Source organism: Scatophagus argus, chromosome 4 (genome assembly GCF_020382885.2).
Source record: "Scatophagus argus isolate fScaArg1 chromosome 4, fScaArg1.pri, whole genome shotgun sequence".
NCBI classification, from domain to species: domain Eukaryota; kingdom Metazoa; phylum Chordata; class Actinopteri; family Scatophagidae; genus Scatophagus; species Scatophagus argus.
The window spans coordinates 12,604,695-12,630,042 of record NC_058496.1 but is presented as its reverse complement, the minus strand read 5'-3'; the positions used below and the strand labels follow the sequence as shown (position 1 = coordinate 12,630,042).

The window sequence follows — 25,348 nt, the reverse complement described above, 5'->3', positions numbered from 1 at the left end:
TATTATTGTCTGTCTGGATCACTGGTCCTCAACCATTTTGTCTCATGACCCTTAAAGTCAAACAATACCAAGAGATCTGTGACAAGTAATTTAAGACTTAAGTTTCCCTGTCAACTTTTATTAGTGGGTTTTAGGATTCCGGACAGGTAAAACTACAGCATTTCTTAATATTTTGACATAATATCTTATATATATATACCACCCAAAAAAACACATTAGTTTTATCTAGCAATGCAGGTAGTTTTTGTTTTAGTGATTGTTTTATTTGCCCGAGGTTTGACACATCTCTCTGAGGTTTATCAGTTTAAACAACGTTATCTTCAAGACTTTATACAGCTGAACGTAATTTAATAAACTGGATAATTTTTTAACTTGGAATGCAGGTTAAAGCGCTGAAAAGCTATTTAAAAGTGTTAAAAATGTCTTTTACTGGCAATATGTACGTTCACATCATTTATTTGCTTTGCAGTGAGAATGCTGCCCAGTAAAAGACAAAAGCAACTTGTAAACAATCCAGAGATGTCTTGCAGGTGGAAAGTGAGTTCCAGCAGTGTACAGTGTGATCATCTCCATTTCAGCTTTAGAAAACCTGGACCAATATTTATCATTATTCTTCTGCTGGAAAAAAACAACAATGAGTCAAATAATTATACAGTAGTAATACAATTACAATAAACCCTACACTAAGGCAGTGCAGAAGCTCTATTTTTCCTAGAAACTAACACCTTTCAAGGTATAAAACAATAGCACAAATTTTAAACTCTAAACAATAACAGTGAATTACTAAATACCGCATCAGTAAAAGTGTTGATATTTGGCACTTAATCTCCATTTGCAAGAAAATTCATTCAGCATAAAAGAGTGACAGGAGACAAAGCAGCAAACTCTCAACACTTAGAAGAGTCAGAGCTCAGGATTTGTCGCAGAATGAAAACAAGGACCATCTGTATGCTGCCTCATTAAATGTGCAAGACCCCGTCCTATTGGTGGGATCCAACTGGTACCTAGCTATTTCCCCGGGACAGATTGCAGGTGGCAGAGCATCGAAATTCTGAAGGGCAGTCCTGACTCCAGTTGCCTTCTAATTAGACTAAAGCACAGGGTGGAGCCTTGGAGGACCTGAAAGGGAATTCAGGAAGAGGGCAGATGGTGTGAGATCTTATAAGGATGGAAATGAACACTGGGACTGATAGTAAGTGAGAGATGGAGACGGAGAGAGGAGAGGGAGGTGGTGCTGGGAAAAAGGTGGAGACTGAGAGGAGAGAGGATGGAAGAGAGAGGAGGTGCTCAGACTTCAGCAGGACAACATTCACTTTACTCCTCTACTGCGAGGTCACTTCAACCCCAACATTTGACAAGGTTTAGAGAGGTATTCAATCACAGTACGGATACCTAAACTTCTCAAACGCCTGCAGGACTTGTTGAGATGTTTTAAACAGAAGGCAGGAACAGACGAGCGGTTCAGCATGATGGACATCGGGTTGCAACTTTCCTTTGAGATTCACAACAACTGGTGATAATATAAAAATCTTTTCATTCGAAATTCTGTCCTTATTCAACGTTTTGTGGAGTTTGTGGAGTGTATGTTGTCATATGTTTCAGCATGTGATTTTTTTCATTTTCATTTTTATTTTTTTTGCAATCAGTTTCATCATGAAGGCTCATAAATGTGGTGACCCTCTGCGATTTACTGCCTGTAAGGTGTTTAATCAAGATGACAACAAGATGAAAGCTTTGCAGTCGTTTTAATACAGCTGACAGGCTTTTATATGAGCCACAAGAGATGAACGATTACAACAGCAACCATTTGATCAGAAAACCTGGTGTTGCCGTGGGGGGGATTTTTATTAGAGTGCAGGGTTCAAAACAGGCTGATTTTCATTAAGATCACCTGTATTAAAAGAGCCTGAAAAGTATGAGCACATGCATCTGTAATCACTAACACACACACTCGCTCTTTTTCTTAAACACACACACGCACATACTGCTTGGGTGGACCTGGAAACATAAGCAAGTCTTTCATGAGATCAGCCTCTACCTGAGCAATAAAGAGCCATCTGTGCTGTGAATAAACTGATGATGGCAACACACACACACACACACACACACGTACAGGGTGGAGAGACACACAGAGAAATGCTTGTTTCTGTCACTTCCCACCTTCAGTGTCGTGGCACGTAGAGTGAATGTAAGGTCAGGTTATTTCTCTTTCTGTGCATTTTATAGCAGCCAAACCTAAACCTGACAAGCAGTCCAAAAGCAGCGAGAAGACAAGGGAGCGTGACATGGACTGGTAATGAAATAAACTGTTCACACACATCAGGACAAGACGTACTCGGTAGGTTGTTTTTGCTTGTTTTCTGTGGTTGCCATTTGATTTGTTAATGTCATAAGATTTCTTCATGTCTCAGCCTTTTTCATACCTTTCAGACTTTCTCATGATAAAATGCTATAAAAAAACAAAAACAAAAACAAACTTAACACAGGACTCTTTGTGTTATTTTCACAACAGGTGCACAATCAACAATATCTGATCTGAACATCTAATGGAAAAAAATTAGGCAAAAGTTAGAAACAGAAAAGAATTTTACACTGTGTGATGCTACCACCTCTAAAAATCCTAAAAATGAAAAACTCTGAGAAAGAAGACTTTCTTTTCAAGGACTCACAAGCCTAAAAGGTTGGGAACCGCTGCTTAAAAATATGTTTTGTTGTCATTGTAGGGAAATTCAACGCTGGTGATGTTCGGCCCAGATATTTTTAAGAAAGTTTGGACACCGTGTGAAGATGCTGCCTGACGACGTGACAGATAAGGATGACGTGAGAAAACGTGAGGACGTCTAATTTAAAAGCCATATTTTTTAATCTGTGGTGTAGGAACTGAGGGTTGTTCGTATTTTTCTGGGCCCATCTCCATATGACAGAGGTGCAGTCATGATTTTATAAGCTGCAAGTGTTAATGAAAAGCTTTTTAAAAAGACAAATCAAAATGTTTAAACGGTGGCTTTTAGCCCTGTTGGCCCGTGTCGGCCTCATTGTGCTGGGCCTATGCTGCTGTCTGTCCCTCTTCTACCTCCTGGCCTGTAAACCGACATCTCACAGCAGCCAGCAGTCTCTGCCGTGGTCTGCAGGGGCCACCAGTAAGGAGGGATACATGGCCTTGTTGCAGGAGAGGGAGGACTCTCATAGACATTATATCAACAGCCTGACAAAGCAGATAGCCCAGTTGAAAGAGGCCCTCCAGGAGAGGACGCAGCAGCTTCAGGAGTCCCTGGATAAAGCTAAAACAAAAGGGATTCTGCCTCAGGGGCTGGAGAGTCTGCACAAAACCCCGAAGCAGTCTGACCTGAAGGTAGGAAAATGAAAGATGCTGAGCTCGTGTGCGCTGATGAGATAAATGAAGTTTGACATCATAGATGTTGTAGTAAATGTTCCATCATGTCCTCCAGGAGTTCTTCCGCTCCCAGCTGAACCAGGCGGAGGTTAACTCAGGTGTAAAGCTGCCCAGCGAATATGCAGTAATTCCTTTTGACACTTTCACCCTGCAGAGGTGAGTGGGACAGTAGAGCCATCAGGGCCTCCGAGTGTAACCTACTTGCATGCTGTGCAGTTTGTTTCTAGAGTGGTTTTTTGCTGTGTCGCTCAGGGTGTACCAGCTGGAGACGGGGCTGACCAGGCACCCAGAGGAGAGGCCTGTGAGGAGAGACCGCAGGGACGATCTGATAGGCACAGTGGAGACAGCTCTACACGTCCTGAATGGACCTCAGCAACACACAGACGACACCAGGCAGAAACACACATACTCCCCCTCCGACTTCATAGAAGGTGAAAAAGATCTTGCTTCATTCATTCATTCATCTTCTTCGCACTTTTACCCTCGATGGACCGCAGGGAAAGTCTGTCAAGCCACAACTGGATAAACAGAAGTAGAAAGACAGTCTACATGCCGATGCCTGTGGGTAGTTTAGAGTGTCCACCACCTAACTTCCACGTCTGGGAGAAAACAAGGAAATAATCAGACTGAACTGCAATTTCATTTCCACCATTACTCAGTCAGACATCTTGTACGTTAACTGTTTTCTTTGGTTTGAGAGGGGCCATTATTATCATTGTCACTGCTCACCCTGGTGCCCCCATGTCTAAAAAAAAAAAAGCGTACTTTACATGCAAAAAAAACCAAAAATGATAGTAATAATCTAAATATTTAAGTTTAAATTTGAGTCACTTAATGAAACAATTTGTATCCTAACCAATGTGTGTTGCTGTCCCACCACATTTGATTTTTATCTGCCTCTCAGACAGCCTTGGTCTGACACAGCTGATCTGATTTTCCTGTTTTCTCTCTGTCCCAGGGCTGACTCGTACAGAGCGGGACAGAGGGACGGTTTATGAGCTGACCTTTAAAGGTGCCGGCCCACGGGCCTTCACTCAACTTGTGCTCTTCAGGCCATTCGGCCCTGTGGTGAAGGTGAAGAGTGATAGCGTGGACTCGAGCAGCATCCTCATCAACATCATCGTGCCTCTTTCCAAGAGGACGGACGCATTCAGGCAGTTCATCAACAACTTCAGGTGTCATTTGAAAAGTGAATTAAGGCACTGGCACCCACTCATGGGCACTAACTCATATAGTGAACCCTTATCTTGATCAAAAGTCAACATGATTCCTCGCCACTTCAGAGAAAATGAATATATTGATTTTAAAGGCTGGTTTCACAAGTGTGAGCATAATTCTTATCTTACTCTGAAAGGAGACAATTTGTGGCTGTTACTGGATAAACTAGTTGTGTTTGTCTGTACAAGCCTCATTCTGTGTTTTTCCTCTGCTTCTCAGAGAAGTGTGCATCCAGCAGGACGGCCAGGTTCATCTCACTGTGGTCTACTTTGGTCGAGATCAGATAGACCAGGTGAAAACCATGCTGGACCAAACCACCAGGTGAATATAGAAAAAGCACATTTTAATCATCAGCTAAGGAGGCGTCTTGCTCTGAAATCTCACAGGAGGTGAGTTGTTGCAGTTGCTGCCTCATCTAGATTTGGGAGTAAGGGACAAGCAGGTTCCAAGTTAAAGTGGTCAGAATCAAGTGAGTCAAATCAAGTCCCTGCTCTAAGTTAAGCCACTCAAGACAAGTCACTGCTCAGGTGAAGAAAGTAAAGTCAAACAAAATTCTGCTGATCTAGTGGGAGGGTGAGATTTGCACATAGCGGTGAACAAGTAGTGAGTAAACTGAACGATCCAGAAAGTCTTAACAATTAAATTCTGTATCGGTGCCCAAGACCAAATCCTAAATTTTGAGTTCAGAGTTCTAGAGAAGTATTACGAGCCCTTCACCAGATTTATCGCCCTTTAAAATGTTTACTAGTACAATACAACACTGAGTTTACAGCAATAGTGAATGTTTTTTCAATTTTGTATTAATTGCTTTAAAATAAACCTCAGTACTTCTTTCCCCTCCTCAGAGAGACTCGGTTCAGGAGCTTCACTTTGATCCAGTTGAATGAGGAGTTTTCTCGTGGGCGGGGCTTAGACTTGGGGGCCCGGGCTTGGAGGAAGAGCCAAAATGTCCTCCTCTTCTTCTGTGATGTTGACATCCATTTCACCGCTGACTTCTTAACTTCCTGTCGTCTGAACGCAGAGCCTGGTGAGAGAGACGTTTGCTCCGCTTCAAGCTGTGTGACTCATTCACACAGGAGCTACTGCTGGCAGAGGTGTTACAGATCATACGATAACCTGTTTTTACAACAATTAGAACAACCAGTTTAACTGCCTCTTTAAGCCCTGCACACTCACACAGATGCTTTCAATTCTTATTCTGGCTGATTAGACCTGTGCTCAGGTTGACATTGGGCAGATTCTTACTGGGTGTTATGTGAGGTCACCAAAGTCTATACTGTTGGGTGGGCTCCAAAAAGTTAACCTGCACAGTGCCAGTTTGAGCCATTGAAATGTAGCAGTTTCCTCTCCCATGCAGGTTCAGTTCAATTTTATTTAAAGTGTCAATTCACAACAGAGTTATCTCAAGACTCTTTACAGGTGTGTAAACAACACATTAAAAAAAAAAAGAAGAGAATCAGAGAGAAACAGGTCCCAGGGCAAAACCCCACACTGAGTAAGCATTTGGCGACGGTGGCGAGGAAAAACTTCCTTTTAACAGGCAGAAACCTCGAGCAGAACCAGACTCAGTGTAGACGGCCTTCTGCTGCGACCGGCTGGGAGGGAGAGGGGGGAGAGGAGAGACAGGGAGATGGAGAGAGGTTATACTGAGGTGAGTAGGTCATACTGACTTGAATCAACAGTTAGGTTTCTGACAGCCTGATAAACATATAAGCACATATTTCATGTGATTTGTTGAGAGTGCGTCAGAATATGAAAGGTAAAAAGCTTTGCTGTTTGATTGATAGATACTGTGGGCGCCGATTTTTTCTTCCACTGAACTTGCATCTGCAAGAGCTGGCGATATGCAACAGATGTATTCTGTGTTATAAGAGATTTTTTTGGAAAATAAATAGTGTGGACAAACAGTTTAACATTGAGTCCTCAAAGGTCCTCATCCCTCTGCCTTCTCCTGCCAGGACAGGAAGATGAACTGAAGAAACAGTAACAAACTGAGCTTGGCATTTGCCAAACGATGTGGCCAAGTGAGACTCTGAGGCTCTGGCTTGGTTAGAGAGTTTTTCACATCAAAGTCAGTAGCTTCTGAGTCAAGTTATCTGAAGACACCTTTTCATGTCAGGGGGTGTTGTATGCTCTGCAGACCAGAAAGCACCTTGAGGCAAATTTGTGGTGTATGACTTGACTAGCTCCCACTGATGATGTAACAGCGAAAGAACCAACAGGAAATCACGCCCACAGTTCACACAAGGTGTAATGGAGCAGCAATAAGATGGACATGTTGAAAGGTGTAAAATGACGAATCCTAAAAAGAACAAGAAAAGTGAGGAAACGTTGTGCGTACATGCCCACACACTCCTCTAATCGGACATTGAAAGTGGAAACACTTTTCAGAACTTGGTCACAAGATCAGTTTTATCATTGGTGCACTTGAACATCACTTATGTTCTCAGCTCTAAAGGCTGTGGTTCTGTTACCATGACAAGTCAAAATATCTGCTGTGAAAACCACTAAAAAGTACCTGCACTCATCAAGATCATATTTAAAATGATCATCTGTGAGATTCCTTTGATTTTGTCCCCCTGGTTATCAATAAGTCGTTACTGTTGTGGTGTTTTGGGGAAGGTAGTCTCACTTCACTCAAACCTGGTGGTTATTGTTGCTCATTATAAACTTCACATGTGATTGGGTGTTTGAGTGGGAATGTTTTCACTGTTTTTGTCTCTAGGTAAGAAAGTGTACTATCCAGTGCTCTTCAGCCAGTACAACCCATCCATTATCTACCGCAACCAAACACATTTACCCTCTGTTCAACAACAACTGGTAGGTAAACATAATGTAATATAAACAAACAGCTACATTTACTTGAATGAATTAGAGCAAATATTGATTATATTGGATATTGAAAATATTGGATTTAACACACACGTATTTCCTGCCTCACCTTTTGTCTCAGGTGATGAGGAAGGAAACTGGATTTTGGAGAGACTTTGGGTTTGGCATGACATGCCAATACAGGTCTGATTTCATCAACATAGGTAACGGAAAAGCTTGTGTCATCATTGATCTCCTTAACTCCAGGTTTTGGAAAGACAATACAGTTAAATATTAGTGATAGCTGTCCATTTCATAACATACGCATTCGGGGGAAGTCGTGGATCAGCGGTTAGGGTGTCGGACCCATAACCGGTGGATCGATTCCCCGTCCCGGTGTCCATGGCTGAGGTACCCTTGAGCAAGGTACCTAACCCCCACTGCTCCCCGGGCGCTGCATGCGGTCGCCCACTGCCCCGGGTTTGCTGTGTGTGTGTGCACTTCACTTGGGTGGGTTAAATGCAGAGAACAAATTTCATTGGAGTGAGTTCCCTCCAATGACAAGATATGTCACTTTCCTTCCTTCCTTCCAATATGTAGCTATAAATGCATAGAAGCGCATGATACAGTGCAGTTTTATTTTAAAAATCCATTATTACACTATCTTCTATTTAGTCATTGCCTCATGTTGCAATGTAAACATAAACTCTTAAATCTTTTAAATCTTGTTGACTGTAGAAAAAAAAAGCTCTTTCACTTTCTGATATCCTGTTAGTTTAAACCTTGTTCAAACCCACCAAATAAAGGAAACAAGATTCTCTTAAAATGCTGTTTTCAACAATGACCTCAGCACAGCCACTGAACATACATAACATAAGTCTGATTCTCGCTGTCTCACAGCTTTATTCTGAACTTTTCTGTTTCCTGGCAGGCGGTTTTGACCGTAACATCAAAGGCTGGGGGCTGGAAGACGTGCACCTGTACAGGAAGTACCTTCACAGCAAGCTGATGGTGATTCGCTCTCCGTCTCGCGGTCTTTTCCACTTGTGGCATGAGAAGAAGTGTGCAGATGAGCTCCCTCCAGACAAGTACAAGATGTGCATGCAGACGAAAGCCATGAGCGAAGCCTCGCACGGCCAGCTGGGGGAGCTGTTCTTCAAATCAGAGATTGAGCGTCATTTGAACTCCCAGAAGCAGGAGAACAGGGGGACATAATGAGGACTGAAGAGTTGGGGTTGTCAGTGATGAGATAATAAGGCACGATAAGTTTGCTTATGTAAATGATACAAGATGATTACTGTTCTCTTGGTGGATACATAAAATAATGACTGATATTTTTGTGTCAATAAAATAATAAGCTGTGTCATACATTTGTCCAACTCATTTCTTTGAGTCAGGTGTTCCCTGCACAACTGTTTCTTCTTCTTTCTCAAGTACTGCACAGAGTACAAATTCAGGGTACCTCCATTTTATGCATTGCTGTACATGAAACTAAATATATAAAGTACACTATATAGACAAAAGTATTGGGACACGTGACCACGTGATCTAAATACACAGACATTAATGTGGATAATTTTGTCTATATAGTGTAGTTTTACAGCAATTAAATACAACGAACACATTAATGCAGCAGAGTAATAAAACATTGATAGTGACCATTTCAATACATAATGAGCACTTTGACCATCTATACTATAAGTAAATTTTGTTGATATTTACATAAAACATAAAAGTACTGCACCTAATTACAAGTCAGGGCACTCATTTAAGTAAAACTAGCAACAACACAACGCCGAAATACTCCCATTACATGACGCAAATGTGCTGCAACAGAAATAATAATCATGTATATTAGCAAAATGTGTTTAATAACAATAAAATAAAAGTACTATGCAGCAAAATAACCTCATGTGTGTCATTATTGATTATTATCACCGCTGGATCAATGTGTAAGCATTATAATGTCGTAGTTGGTGCAGGCTGACTAGTAGTTTGAACTATGTACTGTCATTTACTTTATAAGTGTATAAACTAATATGATTTGTATGTAAAATCTTGATATTTCAGATAACTAAAAATGCAGTGGAGCAAAATGTTTCCCTTTGAAACTTGTGAGTATGAATTACAATAAAATGCAAGTAAAGCACAAATACCTCAAATTTGTACTTTGTACTCATGTACAGCACTGAAGTTATTTGGTTACCTTTCCAGGCTAAAAGATGAATTTAGGCCACCACCTAAATGCCACAGAGAAACATGGAGAGCATTCCTACACGGACATCTGCTTTGGTGAGGAGACAGTAAACTCGCTGCTATTAATAGTGAGACTGATTTAACCGCATTACCGCTGTAGACTTACGCAGTGGAGGGAGGAGCTGCTCCTCATCGGCCGACGGCTGTCGCACGTCAACACAGGCACGCGATAGGCCTGAAACCCCTATTACCACTTCCCTGTTCTGCGTTGCATTCAGGTACAGCTCCGAAATTCTACCGATAACAATGCAAGACAAGATTACGCAGACACCCGTCGCTCCCTCTAGTTGACAGAAGACGTAAGAGCAGGCAGTACGCTAACGGATCTCGAACACAAAGTGCAAAAGAGTCCATAGGAGTGGAATGATTTTAATTTAAAACACACTTAACCACAAAGAAAGACAAATGTGTATAAGTGAAGCACCCACTTGTCAGGACACTGATTGAACAGCCCGGCTGAGCTGCTGGGACCCAACTCTGTGCTGTGTATGTGTGTGTGTGTGTGTGTGTGTGTGTGTGTGTGTGTGTATGTGTGTGTGTGTGTGTGTGTGTGTGTGTGTGTGTGTGTGTGTGTGTGTGTGCATCTTTTCTACTTCTAAATCCTCCCTCAGTGGTAACTTTATTTATTCAGGAATGTGCAACATGTAAACACAAAACTGACTGAAACTGAAACTTTTTGTAACCAGGATTTCTTTGACGACACAAAGATCTGCAGCTGGAGCAGTAGGATCCACCTTTTGCACAAACACAAGGTCTCAAAACAACAGTCAACAGGTTTTACTTGCTCTATTGTTCCTCCAGCTCATAATGACATTTAAGAGATCCCTTTGTCATACAATCTGAATCCAACTGACGAGGGACAAAATCCACAGTCCTGTTTGTTGTCAGTTGCATTCTCCGAGCCGTTTTTTTTCCGAGCTGTACTTTAAGGCACCATTAACCCCAGGCTAAAAGAGCGCTCGCGTCTGTCCCTCATCGGTTGTCTCCTCAGAGGACAGGACGGAATTATGATCTGAAGAAATCCTGTTGTGTTATGATGTTTTGCGAGCAGCAGAAAGGGTGAGAGGCTCTAAACGTGTGTGGTGGTGGTGTTAGATTAGTTTTAGCCTTTTTAGTTCAGTGTTTTTCACCCCGAGTAAGACTACATTTTGCCTTTTTTTAATACCCCCCCACCCCCCTTCGGTAGTTTTTTAGCTCCTCGGGCAGTTCCGGGGTTTTCTGTAAGCACAATGACACTGGTGTGTTTTAATTTTGTGCTGGAATAGCGAGACATGTGCGGCAGATAAGCTGCGTCTCGTCTCGCCTAAAAGCAGCCGGGACAGCCGGGACCACCGGATATTTTTCTCAAAGACAGACACAGTAAGAAGGAGACGCAACATGTTTGAAGCTTCAGGGATGCCTCTCATCGTGCTGGACGTTACCTGTCTCATCCTCGGTATGTTGCTGAATCTCACTCACTCCTGTCTGTTGATCCGTTGAATACAAATAAAATAAAATAAAAAATCTAGCTGTTTATCTATGAAGGATTGCTGCTCGTTGTAGTGACTTTGTCTTAAAGCATAAATTAAAGGACTTGTAGGTCTACAGCACTGCTCCTGAACAGACTTATTATTTAAAGTAGTTGTTCATCAAATGATTTGCATGGACTTCGTGTAGGCCTACAGTAAATACACACGGGAAGGCTTGAGGTTTAGGGAACCAGGCAGGAAGATGAAGGGGGGGGGGAAATAAAGGCAACAAAGTCCAACCCTGTGTGTGTTTCTTTTTCCAAGCAATGCTGTATTTTTAGCTCAGTGTTTGGAAGTGGGATGTGATCATTGCAGAGAGATCCTGCAGCACCTCTGAATGTGACTCACAATGTTGCAGTGCAATAATAATAATAATAAAAAAAAGTAATAAAACCATGGAAGAAACCTTTGCACAGTCCTGGGATTTACTCAGAGGGTTCAGTCTGATAGCTGCCATATTTGATAAGGACAGAGAGGTTGAGACACACACACAGCTCCAGCGTTATTGTCCTGCAATTAGTCTGCACTCGCTCCCTTTGCTTAGTCAGTGTCTTGTGGTTGCTGATGGCTGCTGACTGAGCATCAGGCCCATCCTTTGACTTTGGCAGCAACAACAAAATTGTAAAATGTAATATTCATTTTCTCTCCAGTGTGTAAGGCTAAAGCTTAAGGTAAATGTGTTTAAAGTACTGAAGGTAAATGTATGCAGAAAAGGCCCCCCGTTTGAGTTTTACTATGTTATTGGATATTTTTTAAACCGATGCATTAGTATGTATGCAGCATTTTACTGTTGTAGCTGGTTGAGGCAGTTTAATTACTTTGTATGTTGTCTTGTTGATGAGTCTATAACATTTATATTAAGATAACGTTCTTATATAAATTTTAACATACAGAGTAATTACAGAATAATTACAAAGCACAGTGCACCCACAGTATATAAAACAGATTTTTTTATGTCAGTGTTTCATGAAGGTCATATATATTCAGTTAATGTGTCTTCTGTGCTTAAGTTATCACTGATGAAGAATATTAGCAGTTATTTATTTACATGATTCAGTTTGCTATTTCTAAAGTTTCTGTTTTCAAACATACCTTGACCTATGATACTGAGACATCTGTCATGGACACCGATGGATATAAATGCAGGACTTTATCCTGCTGTCCCTGATAAAGTCTGATCCATCGGACTTTTATAACTATATTAAATTGTGGTCATTAAACTAAACTAAATTAAGCCAAGGCCCCAGTCACCAAAAATAACAAAGAGAAAAATTTCTCTTTAAATAAAGTTACACTTAAATATACGTCTGTGCCTTGCACTAACGTATATCATAAATAGTTACTCATTTATATGCCAAATACAAATGCGTTTGTGACCCATATTTCTGCAACAACTGCAACATAAAGGGGATTTTAGAGCACTCATACAGAGCATGCAACCACAGTGATTAAATATCTGCAAACAGTCTAACAACAAAACCGACTGCTTGTGCACATTGTCATACACCTTTGCAATACCGTGATGAAATATCTTCAAATGCAACAGACTCTCTATGACAATACAGACAGCTCTAACACATGACTGCTGAGCAGAAAGAAAGAATAATCAGTGATATGTTAGATATTGTTCTAACAGCATCTCATCTCCCTCTCCTTGTGCCATCGCTGTAATTTGCCCTGCAGTGGGTTTAATCTTACAGGCCTCAACAAAACTCTGTGACGAAGTGATTAGTCATTTAGCCAGGAGCGTCACTGGAGATTATCATATCAGGAAGAATCTTTCATCGCGTTAATGACTTCAGTTTAGACGCACGTCTTTTTGTTCCTCATCTCAGTGCAGTTGTGTAATATTCAAAAAAGCTTAAGATAAATAATAATTATTCAAAAAATGCAAGTCAAAGCGTGTATGTCGTGTTTTGGTGGGAATTCCCGAACAGATTAACATCATGAGTCTCTCTGGATGATCACTATCTTCATTGTTCCATTGCCTGCAGTTCAACATATGACTTGAATGCCAGCAAAATTGTATTAGTGTAGTCTTTTCTTGCTTATTTTTGCGATGTTGTTCCGTCATAACTCAAAGCCTGAAGCGTTTAATTCAGTAATTGCATAACTTGAACAAAGTGAAATTCCTCGCAGTTAAATGAAAGCCACAAGAGTCTCCAAGTTTCTTTTTTAGGAAGGGAAACACTTCACAATCTCACATTTCCTGTGACTAAATCGAGGCATTATTAGCCTTGTGTAATAATCTTCGGTCTGACTCACGTCAGTGTTGGGATCTGTTTGAGAACATGGTGTGTATTTGATGGTATAAGATGTAAAACAAGCTGAAATCTGGGGTTTTAGTCATTATTTACCTTTTTTTTTTAACATTTTCTCAACAGTGGGACTTCCATTTTTTATCCTTACCCCTCAACACAACCCTTTCAAACGGGGTTTCTTCTGTAACGATGAGTCCATCAGATATCCGCTCAAAGAGGACACCATATCCTACCAGCTGCTGGGAGGGGTCATGATCCCTTTCACACTAATTGTGGTAAGTCAGCTCTTAAATGTTCTCTGCCGCCACTAGAGAAATAAGTCGACCTCTTTGTTTGTCATCCTTGGTGTGACTGCTTGAGAAACGTTTGCATAATGTGTAATCTCTTCTGTTGCAGATCGTTTGTGGTGAGTGCCTTTCTGTTTACATGTCCCGAATCAAGAACCGGTCTTTGGGGACCAAGTATGTGGCGTGCATCTACAAAGCTGTGGGGAGTTACGTGTTTGGAGCTGCTGCTAGCCAGTCTCTGACAGACATAGCCAAGTACTCCATCGGTCGTCTGCGCCCAAACTTCCTGGCTGTATGCAAACCAGCCTGGGATCGCATCAACTGCAAAGCTGGTGGATACATCGAAAACTTCACCTGCACTGGAGACAAGTTTCTGGTAGATGAAGCCAGGTAATGATCCTGAGCCAATTACTCGTAACCTGCAAAAGTCATCAGTTTTTTAGAAGCTGAAATACCTGTGTGACCCTAGCATATTTCGTTTCCTTTGACTAAAACGTTATGAGCACTGTGTAATAGTTGCAGCTCCACTTTGAGGAGTTTGCTGTTTCACGTTTGCTCGGTTATACGTATTTCTTTGCAGCACTTTTAGCCTTTGTGGACCAGACTGCTATTAGTCTTGATCCACCATAGTAAAATGTATCTTTTCAAGATCCTTTATGTCGAGATGAATTCAACAACTTTCAAAGCTTTTTTGTGAAAAAAAAAAAGTCTCGTCTCAAAGTTCAAGTCGAGACAACCCTGATGACATCAGCAGAGTTATTTTATCAGATGAATCTGCCAGAGTCACGGCAGGCAGTACACAACTGTGTTTACAGGCTCAGTTGTGCCCCTCACAACGAGAAACACTGATTTTGACATGTAAGATTAGAAGACTCGCTGCGTAATTGATTTCTAAAATGGCCATGAAAGAATCTGATTATGACAGAGCTTATAGGAATCTAAAATGTGCATCAGTCAAGAAAAGTAATGTGATCAAGCTGATGTTGCCTGATTTCATTAAGCATCTGTTATCTCTAACATTACTTCTTAACTCTTATCTTTTGCAGACTGTCCTTTTACTCTGGTCATTCATCATTCTCTATGTACTGCATGCTCTTCCTAGTGGTAAGTACATATTTTCTGCTACTTGAACGGTGCCTCTTGGTGTGTCATCCTGATGCTTATTCACTGCCCCCATCTACTTGCTGTAGCTGTACATTCAAGCCAGACTGAGGTCAAAGTGGGCGAGGCTTCTGCGTCCCGCCATCCAGTTCTTCCTGATTGCGACTGCTGTGTATGTGGGTCTGTCCCGGGTCTCTGACTACAAACACCATTGGAGTGATGTGCTTGCTGGCCTCCTACAAGGGGGTTTAGTGGCTGTTCTCACAGTAAGTCTCTACTGAGGATTTATGAGGATGACGGGAAAGCACAACATCATGTGTTTTTTATACTGTAGCGATTGAAAGGGTCTCATCAAGTTATTTATAAAGGACATTTAGAAAGAGCCTGTTTGCTCTTAAAATTAGATTAAACAACTGAAGATGAAGTTTATCACTTGTTAACCCCTTAAGTTTAGATAAATGATCTCTGACCACATTTTCTAACAGCATCTATCTCTCACTATAAGTTCTTGTTCAGCTTGTTCCAACTATTCATCAAAGCTATATTATTTACAAGGTGACATATTTGAACCCATGACTTACCCCTGACTTACCTTTGTGATTTCCCTAAAACTTCATTTACGTTGTTTAAATGTTTTTAATTTTGTTGCTTTCTTTTCTGCAGGTGTTCTGTGTTTCCAATTTCTTTGAACAGCCGGTGGATCCGGTCGTGTCACAGGAAGAAGAAACATCACATACCAGTTTACAGGAAAGCCCTTCCAATGGAAACCACTATGGCAGCACTGACTGAATCTGATTTCTTAAAGACAATACTGTCTTGGGCCTCTACCCGTTAAAATGGTCAAGGAGGACCTAAAACTCATCACTGAACTGCAAGTCTTTGATATTAACTGCTGGTTGTTTCTGTGCATTTCTTCAACACAGTTTGCCCCCGTCGAACCAATTCTGCAGCCTGCAGGCTTTAGCTGCTGCCTTTGGTGTGGATGGTAAACTTTAATTACAGGAAGAAAAGCTGACTACAGAAAACGGTACTTGCACTTTACTGAGTTATAAAAAGGCAGAAGTTTCTGCCACGTTTTGGGTCTACCCAACATAATACAGTTTATTGTGGGGTGAAGAAACAAAATACAGCGTGTTCAGGTGTAGGGTTTTTATTTTTGGGGATTTATTTTTTACAGTGTTCACTTGATGGAAATGTGGTTTCAAGTGTATATTGGTCTGGTGTTGCCATCCTGAATGAATGAAATTCCTTTTGCCCTGAATATAAGGAGCGTCTGTGTGCGCACTGCAAGCAGGCTTGTAGAGAGTCTGGCACCTGTGAATAAGAAAAGCTGGACTGTCCTGAAACCTAAAATGGAGACAGAACTCAGAAATAATATATTTCATGTTGATTCTTGCCTTAGTCAGATTGCTGCTACCTGCTGTTATGTCTCCTACTTGGTGTAATTCCATGCATGATAAATACAATGCATTGATTTTTCCTTTTTTTTTTTTTTTTTACAGTTTGTACCAAGCTCTTTACGTTGTTGTCTATGCAGCAGCTTTTTAAACAATGTTGTTGAGAGCAGTACTGAAAAATATGGGAAATCTGAGAAATAAATAAAGTGAGTTCCATTTTGCTATTTTGTCTCAAAAGTCCTGTTTGTGATTGTGAATGATTCCTGTATGAACAGCTATAACACAAGTGACTGCAGCTGTGGACGGAAGTGCAGCTACTGATTTTACGTGTAGACTTGTTCGTTGCAAAAAACTGGTTTGTCTTTTTCCAGTGAGACCACAATCTAAGGTATGGCATCAAGGAAGAGAAACCATGAGTGTGCTTCAGTAATCCAATTGTTCTTAAAGAAGGGTTTTCCCAAACAAAACTTTGCTTTGGGGGTGTCATTCATTGTCTGCGTAGATACATCACAGAAACCACAAGCATGCAAATGTACCTGTTCTGATGTTAATGGAAAAACGTGTTTTTTGTCACCCTGGTGGTATCATAGCAACAGGGGTTAAGCACCTTCACATACAATCATGGCATGTTCTTCATTATCATTGTCATTCCAGATTTCCAAATTGAAATCCAAATGAATTAGTGCAGTGATGAGAAAAGTGGATTCACAGAACTGGGGTTATGTGTCTAATTAACCACATGGCCTTCCGTGCCAAGTGTCACTTCCGAAAATAAAAATATATCCAGTTGTATGAGTTAGTGTAATTATGAGTTTCCAACTGTAAATAGTGGCCATGTCAACTTTTAAGTTGTGATTATGACTGGGAAAGTCAGATAGACATATATAGACAAAAGTATTGGTCCCTTATTGTGGGGTCGTGCACTGATGTTGGAAGAAAAGGCCTGGTTCGCTAGTCTCCATTTTGTTCATCCCAGGGGCATTCAGTGGGGTTGAGGTCAGTCAAGTGTTCCCACACCAAACTCATCCGGCCATGTATTTGTGGACCTTGCTTTGCACTTTGGAGTGCAGTTGTGTTAGGGTGGAGGAGGGCTTTCGCAGGCTGTTGTAGTGGGGTAGGAGGCATAGCATTGTCCAAAATGTTTTGTTATATTGAAGCATTGAGATTTCCCTTCACTGGAAGTAAGGTGCCCAGTCCAACCCCTGAAAAACAGCCCCATGCCACATTGCTTGGTCTTGTTTCTTATCTCATCTTATCTATCTCTACCTGAGGTCAACAATAAAGAGATGTGTCCAAATACATTTGTCTACATAGTGTAGCTCAGACAGCTGCTTTATTCAACTTGGCCTATTGTAGAAGTGACTGAAAAGAGAACAAAAATGGACTCATCACATCAGTCAAAGACTATAATTATCCCAAATTTGATGGATGTAATATTATATTATCAGTGCACAGTTGTTGTTTAGTTTGCATGCGAACAACTTTTTTTTCATTACAATTTATACCATCCAATAGACAAAGTTTCTCACGGGAAGAGGACAATAGAGAATAACAGCAAGTACGGTAATTAAGTGAACAAGAATGAAAGTAAAATCAGTAAAATACCTAACAGTTTGCCTAATTTAACAGTAATTCTTAAAGCTACTTGTAGGCCTGGAAATTCATTAGCCTCAGACAACTAGCGAATGCCTAGCTTGCTTCGCAGTTTATGGATTACAGGAACATTTAAAAAAAATCATTAATCATAGGCTAAAATTAACCTATTTCAACCTGAGATTAGCTCACCACCACCAATTCTGTGTGCTTTGTTTCACTACATTGTTCCATGGGAAACTCTTGACTGATTTCACTTCCTGTTGATAACTTGGTGAATCTTAGCTGCCAACACTGAAAAGATGTCACCCATACCTCAGTGTGTAATTTTTAGGAATGTCTTACTTATATAATTGTTATAAATTCAGGAAAATCCCTCAGAGAAACCTACCATTGTCTCATTGTTGACTATACTGTGTTGTGACCCCACTGAGCAAATTTGATGTGGTGTTAGCACTATCTAGGAAGTAATGTGACTCCTTTCCAAGCAATGAGAATGAGAAACTATGCATGGAATACAAGAGAAATAGGCAGGAATGTAGAAATATATAAGGGGTATAAAGGTACTGCAAAAAAACAAACAAAAAAACTTTTTTGCCTTAGGAAATGTTCTGCTACATCTCACTAACAAATCAAAGACTATTGTGAATATTAAGAATATTTACAGATACTGGACTCCAAAGCCATCTAGCCACTGACAAACAATTCATCTCTCGCAGCATCACTCCTTCGTCACCCACATTTGAAATCTGACCGATCGTGCTGTCTGCTGCTCCACAGAGCTCTCCCTTGTTGTCACGCTGACCTTGACAATAGTCCTTATTGAAAGCAGCTCCATTCACCCTCACATGTCACATGTCTCACTTTATCTTGCCAGACAGTGATGGCACTGCAGAAACAAGTGACTCAGGATGCAGTATGCAGCTTTTTAAAAAAGGCACAGAAATAATTAGTTCGTGAATTAAATCCACCCGCACAATACACTTACGCTCTTGCCAGCCCACTTCTCATGAGATTATGGTCACTCAAATAACCATTTTATAAGGATCTGTGTGGCTCCTGTGAGACAGAAAGAAAACTTTGAGGAGAACCTAATGACAGAAAGTAGAATTCAGAGTTTCAGATGAAGTAACAACAGCTCTGTATCTCATTCTGTCTCTGTTTGGGTGGAGACAAACAAATAGAGAAGTAGAAAAGGGAAATGTGGCATTGTATGGCATCTGGAAGTTAGAGGTTGTAAACTTTAAATGTTAATCGCTGTTTCATGTAACAAAAGCACTTTAAACTAAAAGTAAATTTCTATATGGTGTATCAAAGGAGATAAAAGTAAAACTTAAAGTAAAATGAGAGGGAAGGGCTTTGCTACATGCTCCTGCCTACCTGAGATATGTGTTGGAGAATGGTGTGTGTGTGTGTGTGTGTGTGTGTATGCTGGTAAAATTAACAGTGGTAACATTCCTACTATGAATAAATAAATAAAAATACTTTATACTCAACTGTTGTATGCCCTTCTGGCAATGCAGTCCAAATGAAATCACCCTGCCCTTGACAGAGGACACAGTTGAGAGTTATTATTAGTTAGCCCAATCTACCTTAAGGCAGACAGCCCTCTGCTGGACATCAATGAAACAAAGGCTAGACAGTCACATTTATCCACAGTATGTTTTACAAGTGTCAACCTACATACTAACAAACAAGGCAAAACAATTACATAGTTGATCAGTCAATATATGGAACATTAATTGGTAACTTTTTCTGATATGCGACAGATCACTTTAGTTCAGTTTAAGATTTTAGCAAAGATACAAACATTGTTTCATTACATTTCTTTAGGTTTGACAGAAACAGCAATTAGAAGCAGTCATCCTGGGCTCTAGGAAATTTGATTTTAGACATTTCAGGGGCAAAATAATATGCCAATAAATTCAAGATGAAGGTCATTGTTAGTTGCAACAATGACAACAGAAGAGAGCTCTCACTCCATTTCAAATACATAAATATTTTTTGAGTTGAGTGTATAAAGATGCATCAGGTCAGACTTCAGTGAGACGCCTGACAAAACCAGTGGCTGGTTGAATGATCTTGCAAGATATAAGACACAATACAAAACAGATTTAATGAGTGACTGTGTCACTGAGTTTATTACCATCATATCAAACATTTCACCTCATCAGTTCACCCAGTGTAGAGTTCACTTTGTACATCCTCTGAAAACAGCAGGGAGCAAAACAGACACTTCAATCTGAACTTAATTGCCCTCTTTGAAATTAACGCTCTTATGAACAACTCACTACAGCACAGTAAACAGATTTATGACTGTGGCATATGCACTGTTGTGCATGTTACTTTTATATTCTGGTACAGTGAAATTTTCAGACATAAGGTCAAAAGCACATTTGATGCATTTAAATAAAAGTATAGTTTTTGTTCCTCTCATATGATTATACCTCTCATGCCAATGGTGAGTCCTGCTCAGAGGCCTCAAACCTGAACACTCAACTCACTGCAGTTAAATGCACAATCAGAAGAATTTTACAGCATGTTAGGGTTGTAAAATTTTATTTGGAGAAATCTGTACATGGAGGTTTTGGCCTTCAGTGTGTTCACATATATAAGCATGAAGGGGACACAGACATGTAGCTCACTGAAGATCAAGAGAAGTGCTATCCATTACTCAAAACTGGACAGGAAGTTCAGTACAATCTGCTTCAGTTTAGCATCTGATGCCTCTGAGATCTTGCCGTCAGCCCTGAAAAAGAAAACAGGTCAAGTTAAATTAACACTTTTTAAACAGAAATAAACAGAAGTAAATACTGTTAACCTGTGGTAAGGAAAATAGTTCAAATATGCTATATTTAAGAAATGCAGCTCACTTGATTGCGGCGAGCAGGTCCTGGTGCTGGCTGAGAATGTGCTGCAGGAAAGCTTTCTCAAACTTTGTGATCTTGCTGGGCTCCATCTTGTCCAAGTGACCTCTGACACCAGCGTAAATGACTGCTACCTGCTCCTCTATGGCCATGGGAGCTAGAAAGGGGGAAATGGGGAAACAGTTAGCAGTTGGGTTTGTATTTTTAAAAAGAGACAAAACACTAGCTTTGCATTTCCATTACATTTCTTGTGAACAAATTTTAAAAAGAGGCAGATACTCACAGTACTGCCCCTGCTTCAGCAGCTCAGTGAGCCTCACACCCCTGTTAAGGAGCTGCTGGGTGGCAGCATCCAGATCAGAGCCGAACTGGGCGAACGCAGCCACCTCACGGTACTGAGCCAGCTCCAGCTTCATGGTACCGGCCACCTACCATGGTACCAAAAAAAGAGAGATTGCAGCCTCTAATTCTATGAGATGTATTTATAGATCTGTTCTGGTGGAGGCAAACTTCAAAATGAAGTTTAAATGCTTGGTTAATGTCAAATTCTAATTATATAAAAACCAAATATTACCTGCTTCATAGCTCTGGTCTGGGCAGCAGAGCCTACTCTGGACACAGACAGACCCACATTGATGGCTGGGCGAATACCCTTGTAGAACAGCTCAGTCTCCAAGAAGATCTACAGAAAACAGATGAAAATGTTAGAAAAGCACTGCATTTTATGTTTCCTATACGAGCCAAAACACAACCTAGAATATGAAAACACAAGGCAGTTTTTGGACAAACCTGTCCGTCTGTGATGGAGATGACATTGGTGGGGATGTAGGCAGACACATCACCAGCCTGAGTCTCGATGACGGGCAGGGCGGTGAGGGAGCCGCCACCGAAGTTGTCGTTCATCTTGGCGGCTCTCTCCAGCAAACGGGAGTGCAGGTAGAACACATCACCAGGGTAAGCCTCACGACCAGGAGGACGACGCAGCAGCAGGGACATCTGACGGTAGGCAACAGCCTGAGAGGAAGAGGGCAATATTTTAATTTACTCTGGTTGCACTTGGGGATGCTGAGACAATTCTACTATTAATTTTCTAACAAGATATTTTCAAACTTTTGAATCTTTTTTTTGTTTCGCATTACATCAATGTGAGCACTAACCTGCTTGGAAAGATCATCATAGATGATCAGGGCATGTTTGCCATTGTCTCTGAAGTACTCTCCCATGGAGCAACCAGAATATGGGGCCAAATACTGCAGGGGAGCAGCATCAGAGGCGGTAGCAGAAACCACGATGGTGTACTTCATGGCATCGGCATCAGTCAGCCTCTTCACCAGCTGAGCCACAGTGGACCTCTTCTGTCCAATGGCGACATAGATACAGTACAGCTTCTTCTTCTCATCAGTTCCTTCGTTGAAGCGCTTCTGGTTGATGATTGTGTCGATGGCAATAGCGGTTTTGCTGGACAGTGAAGACATTATTATTAGACATCAGTATTGTGCCAAAATCCGCCAGCTAAAAACTGATACGGCGATGGTTGCGAATGTAGGCATGCACCGTAACCATTCAGCAACCAAAGCAAATGACAGCATGTCTAAATAATCATCAAGTCATTTGTACAGGTATTTACCCAGTCTGCCTGTCCCCGATGATCAGCTCACGCTGGCCTCTGCCAATGGGCACCAGACTGTCCACAGCCTTAATTCCAGTCTGCATGGGCTCCCTCACAGAGATACGGGGGATGATACCAGGAGCCTTCAGACCCACACGCCTACGGGTTTTGGAGCCCAGGGGACCCTGAGGGAGAAACAAGGAAATAAGTACTTGAAGGACAAACCAACATATTAAATCGGTGACATATGTGTCAGTAAAGCCATTTAATGTAAATTAGCAACATCTCAAAGTTATTTTAATCACATTGGTAGCTGTAACTTTATGTATTATTGGTGTTAAGACAATTAAGCAACATCTACTGAACTAAACTGTAGTTTTAAAGATTACAAGATTTGGTCATACTATTTACTAGCTTCTCCAGATAAAAACACTTATGAAGATTCTTTTATTTTTGTTGGTCAAGCCTGCCAGTGAAGACATGGATTTAAAAGTAGATTTTATTTTTGATCAAGACATCAAGTTAACAATTTAGAGGTTAACCCAGTATATAAACATGCTGATATCAGTATTGCCTTAACAGATACAAATTATGCGTGATTTGAAGAATCAAAACTTAAATTTCATACATACAAATTTCCATGCCCGCAAGTTAATTTTCCACCTAAGGGCAAGTTATGATCAAGTTACCTTTCCATCGATGGCATTTCCCAGAGCGTCCACCACACGGCCGAGCAGCTCCTCACCAACAGGGACATCCACAATGGCACCAGTCCTCTTCACAATGTCTCCTTCCTTGATCAGTTTGTCATTACCGAACACCACAACACCAACATTGTCAGGCTCCAAGTTCAGAGACATGCCCTGGAGAGGAAAAAAAAATTAGAGCTCTTTAGCAAAATGATTGATAAAGTATAAATAATAGTTAAAACAATAAGAAGACAACCAGTGAACAAATCTCATATGCACTGCATGTGAAAACACTTTTAGCCTGGAAACAAAACTGTTGTGTTTTACATACTTTCAGTCCAGAGGAAAATTCCACCATCTCTTCTGCCTGGACGTTCCTCAGCCCATACACCCTGGCAATACCATCACCAATGGACAGCACACGGCCCGTCTCCTCAAGGTCTGCAGAGGTGTCAGCTCCCATGATCTTCTCCTCCAGGATTGAAGACACCTCGGCTGTGCCTGTGAGAAAAATGACATGAATGTTATAAAATTTTGTTATTAGAAAGAACAGTAACTGGGTGTACATCTTTACATGAAGGGATATAATGTTTGGGATCATGGTTATAATACTGTGATGTAGCTTAAATGTTGCCTTTTCCTGGGCTTAATTAATAAAATTAAATGTAGAGGTCACTGGAGTCATATTAGGAAATAGATTTTTTCCATAGAGATCAAGTCATCCACCATTACCTTAAAATAAATATTACCAAGGATAACAAAAGCTAATGAAATATTAAATATAAATATTGTGACACTGCAGTGGTTTTGTTAACAATGATATTTTCTTCAATGTAAGAGGTTGTGGTTGTGAAAAAAAAATATAGACAATGCCCTTGTTTTACCTTTTCAGGTAAGCAACATGTTTAATCATTATAGCACCCAAATACAATTACTAATGAGATAGTTTTTATTTTGTCATTTATCATTTTGGACAAATATGTAAACCTGTAGAATGCTAATAGTGTTGAATCAAAAGTTTTTATCATGTTGTTTTGGTCTTTCTCACCTGTCTTTTGCAGCCATGGTCTGTGTGTGTGGAGGTGGTTGACCCCAACGCAGGCGGCCGGTACAGCCTTTGACACCTTGATTTAATGAGAGACGATTTCGATTAAACGTCGATCGCCAGTTAAAGTTGACTATACCTACTGCCACGGCCTTATCAATGAGCATATTAACAGCTGAGCTAGTTCAACGCTGTGTAGCAGAAAGGGGACATGCGCTGTCAGGCTTCCTGACCTTCAAAGCGTGGCTGAATGAACGGTTAGCTGGAAGCTAGCACTAGCTTGCGTGCTAACTTTAGCTCTGTTTGCTGCAGGACGAAGTTTCACAAGGGCAACTTCAACAGACACGCTTAATGCAACCATTTCGAGACTGTTAACGTGAATTATTATGTAAGGCAGCTTAGTAACATTTAGGGGCGCATCCATAAGTCGATGACAAGTTTGCTAGCGGCCTGCGGCGTTAACATTACCCTTCACGCCCACAAGGTCTACCATGATATTAAATAATCTTGATGCAATATCCCCATAAAATGCAGAGTGTTAAGTTAAATACTTACAAGTCCAGCCCTTCTAGGTAGGGTTCTGGCCAAAGCTGCAGCAACTCTCACGGACAACATTTTCTCGGGTTGCTAATGACCTGTCCTCCACCACTAGCCGCTTCGACCTGCTTCTGAGCGAAAATGTAATGGCTGAATGAACTCTTCTTCTATTTAAGAGATACTGACGTTAGGTTTCCTGCTATACTACCCAGCTCTGCCCCCTGCCGTCACGGAGATGATACTGTTCTTAACATCTGAATCTGAACATTTATAACATTCTTGCACAGTATGCTCTGCTAAAGACACAGCTGTTGTGTTGGATTGCATTACACTGTCGGGTAGACAATGAAATGGCCAATTAATGTACAACAACTGCATATCAACAAAAAAAATAGTTCATAACAATCATTTAAACCTAAGTGGAATATGTACTCACATCTTTTGTTTAAGACAGTCCAGAAATATGTGCCGGTACACTCATGCATTTAAAATTTAAAAGTAAAGTATGTACTTAAAGTACTCTAAGCACTCTTTTGCAGAATAGCCATGGGTAGCTTGTGAATTTCCTCCTGGTAATCAGTGAAGTTCTTGATATATTATTTATTTGTTGATTAGGCTGTATTTTTTATTTTTAATCTGAATCTGTAAGTAACTAGTAAGTCAAGATCTCAAACAAATCTAGTGGAGTAAAAAGTACAATATTTGCTTAATAATCTCCAGTTTGGAAATCAACTGAGATTAGCTAGTGTAACAGATATTCTCTGGACCAGACAAA

General features: G+C 40.8%; 3 protein-coding genes and 1 long non-coding RNA gene across 4 annotated transcripts; 2 read left to right on the top strand and 2 right to left on the bottom strand.

Moving 5' to 3' along the window:
• The first annotated feature begins 2,745 nt into the window (after positions 1-2,745).
• On the top strand, positions 2,746-8,789 carry LOC124058488 (chondroitin sulfate N-acetylgalactosaminyltransferase 1-like). Its single transcript, XM_046387802.1, has 9 exons — positions 2,746-3,352; positions 3,450-3,550; positions 3,647-3,825; positions 4,353-4,569; positions 4,832-4,933; positions 5,458-5,639; positions 7,338-7,432; positions 7,566-7,647; positions 8,355-8,789. The coding sequence occupies exons 1-9, from the start codon at positions 2,960-2,962 to the stop codon at positions 8,636-8,638; spliced, it is 1,635 nt and encodes a 544-aa protein (XP_046243758.1). The 5' UTR covers positions 2,746-2,959; the 3' UTR covers positions 8,639-8,789.
• Positions 6,945-9,853, bottom strand: LOC124058489. The gene is made up of 3 exons (XR_006843261.1): positions 9,630-9,853; positions 8,417-8,577; positions 6,945-7,684 (listed from the first exon to the last, which is right to left on the bottom strand). It is a non-coding gene; the product is annotated as an uncharacterized LOC124058489 (long non-coding RNA).
• Positions 9,854-10,639: 786 nt separating this feature from the next.
• Positions 10,640-16,457, top strand: LOC124058487 (phospholipid phosphatase 1-like). Its single transcript, XM_046387801.1, has 6 exons — positions 10,640-11,114; positions 13,572-13,723; positions 13,845-14,125; positions 14,782-14,839; positions 14,926-15,102; positions 15,500-16,457. The coding sequence occupies exons 1-6, from the start codon at positions 11,057-11,059 to the stop codon at positions 15,623-15,625; spliced, it is 852 nt and encodes a 283-aa protein (XP_046243757.1). The 5' UTR covers positions 10,640-11,056; the 3' UTR covers positions 15,626-16,457.
• A 3,911-nt stretch (positions 16,458-20,368) lies between these two features.
• Positions 20,369-24,747, bottom strand: LOC124058485 (ATP synthase subunit alpha, mitochondrial-like). The gene is made up of 11 exons (XM_046387795.1): positions 24,592-24,747; positions 24,040-24,115; positions 23,323-23,492; positions 22,992-23,165; positions 22,321-22,487; positions 21,851-22,151; positions 21,483-21,707; positions 21,268-21,375; positions 20,977-21,121; positions 20,700-20,850; positions 20,369-20,575 (listed from the first exon to the last, which is right to left on the bottom strand). The coding sequence occupies exons 1-11, from the start codon at positions 24,649-24,651 to the stop codon at positions 20,497-20,499; spliced, it is 1,656 nt and encodes a 551-aa protein (XP_046243751.1). The 5' UTR covers positions 24,652-24,747; the 3' UTR covers positions 20,369-20,496.
• Positions 24,748-25,348: the final 601 nt, after the last annotated feature.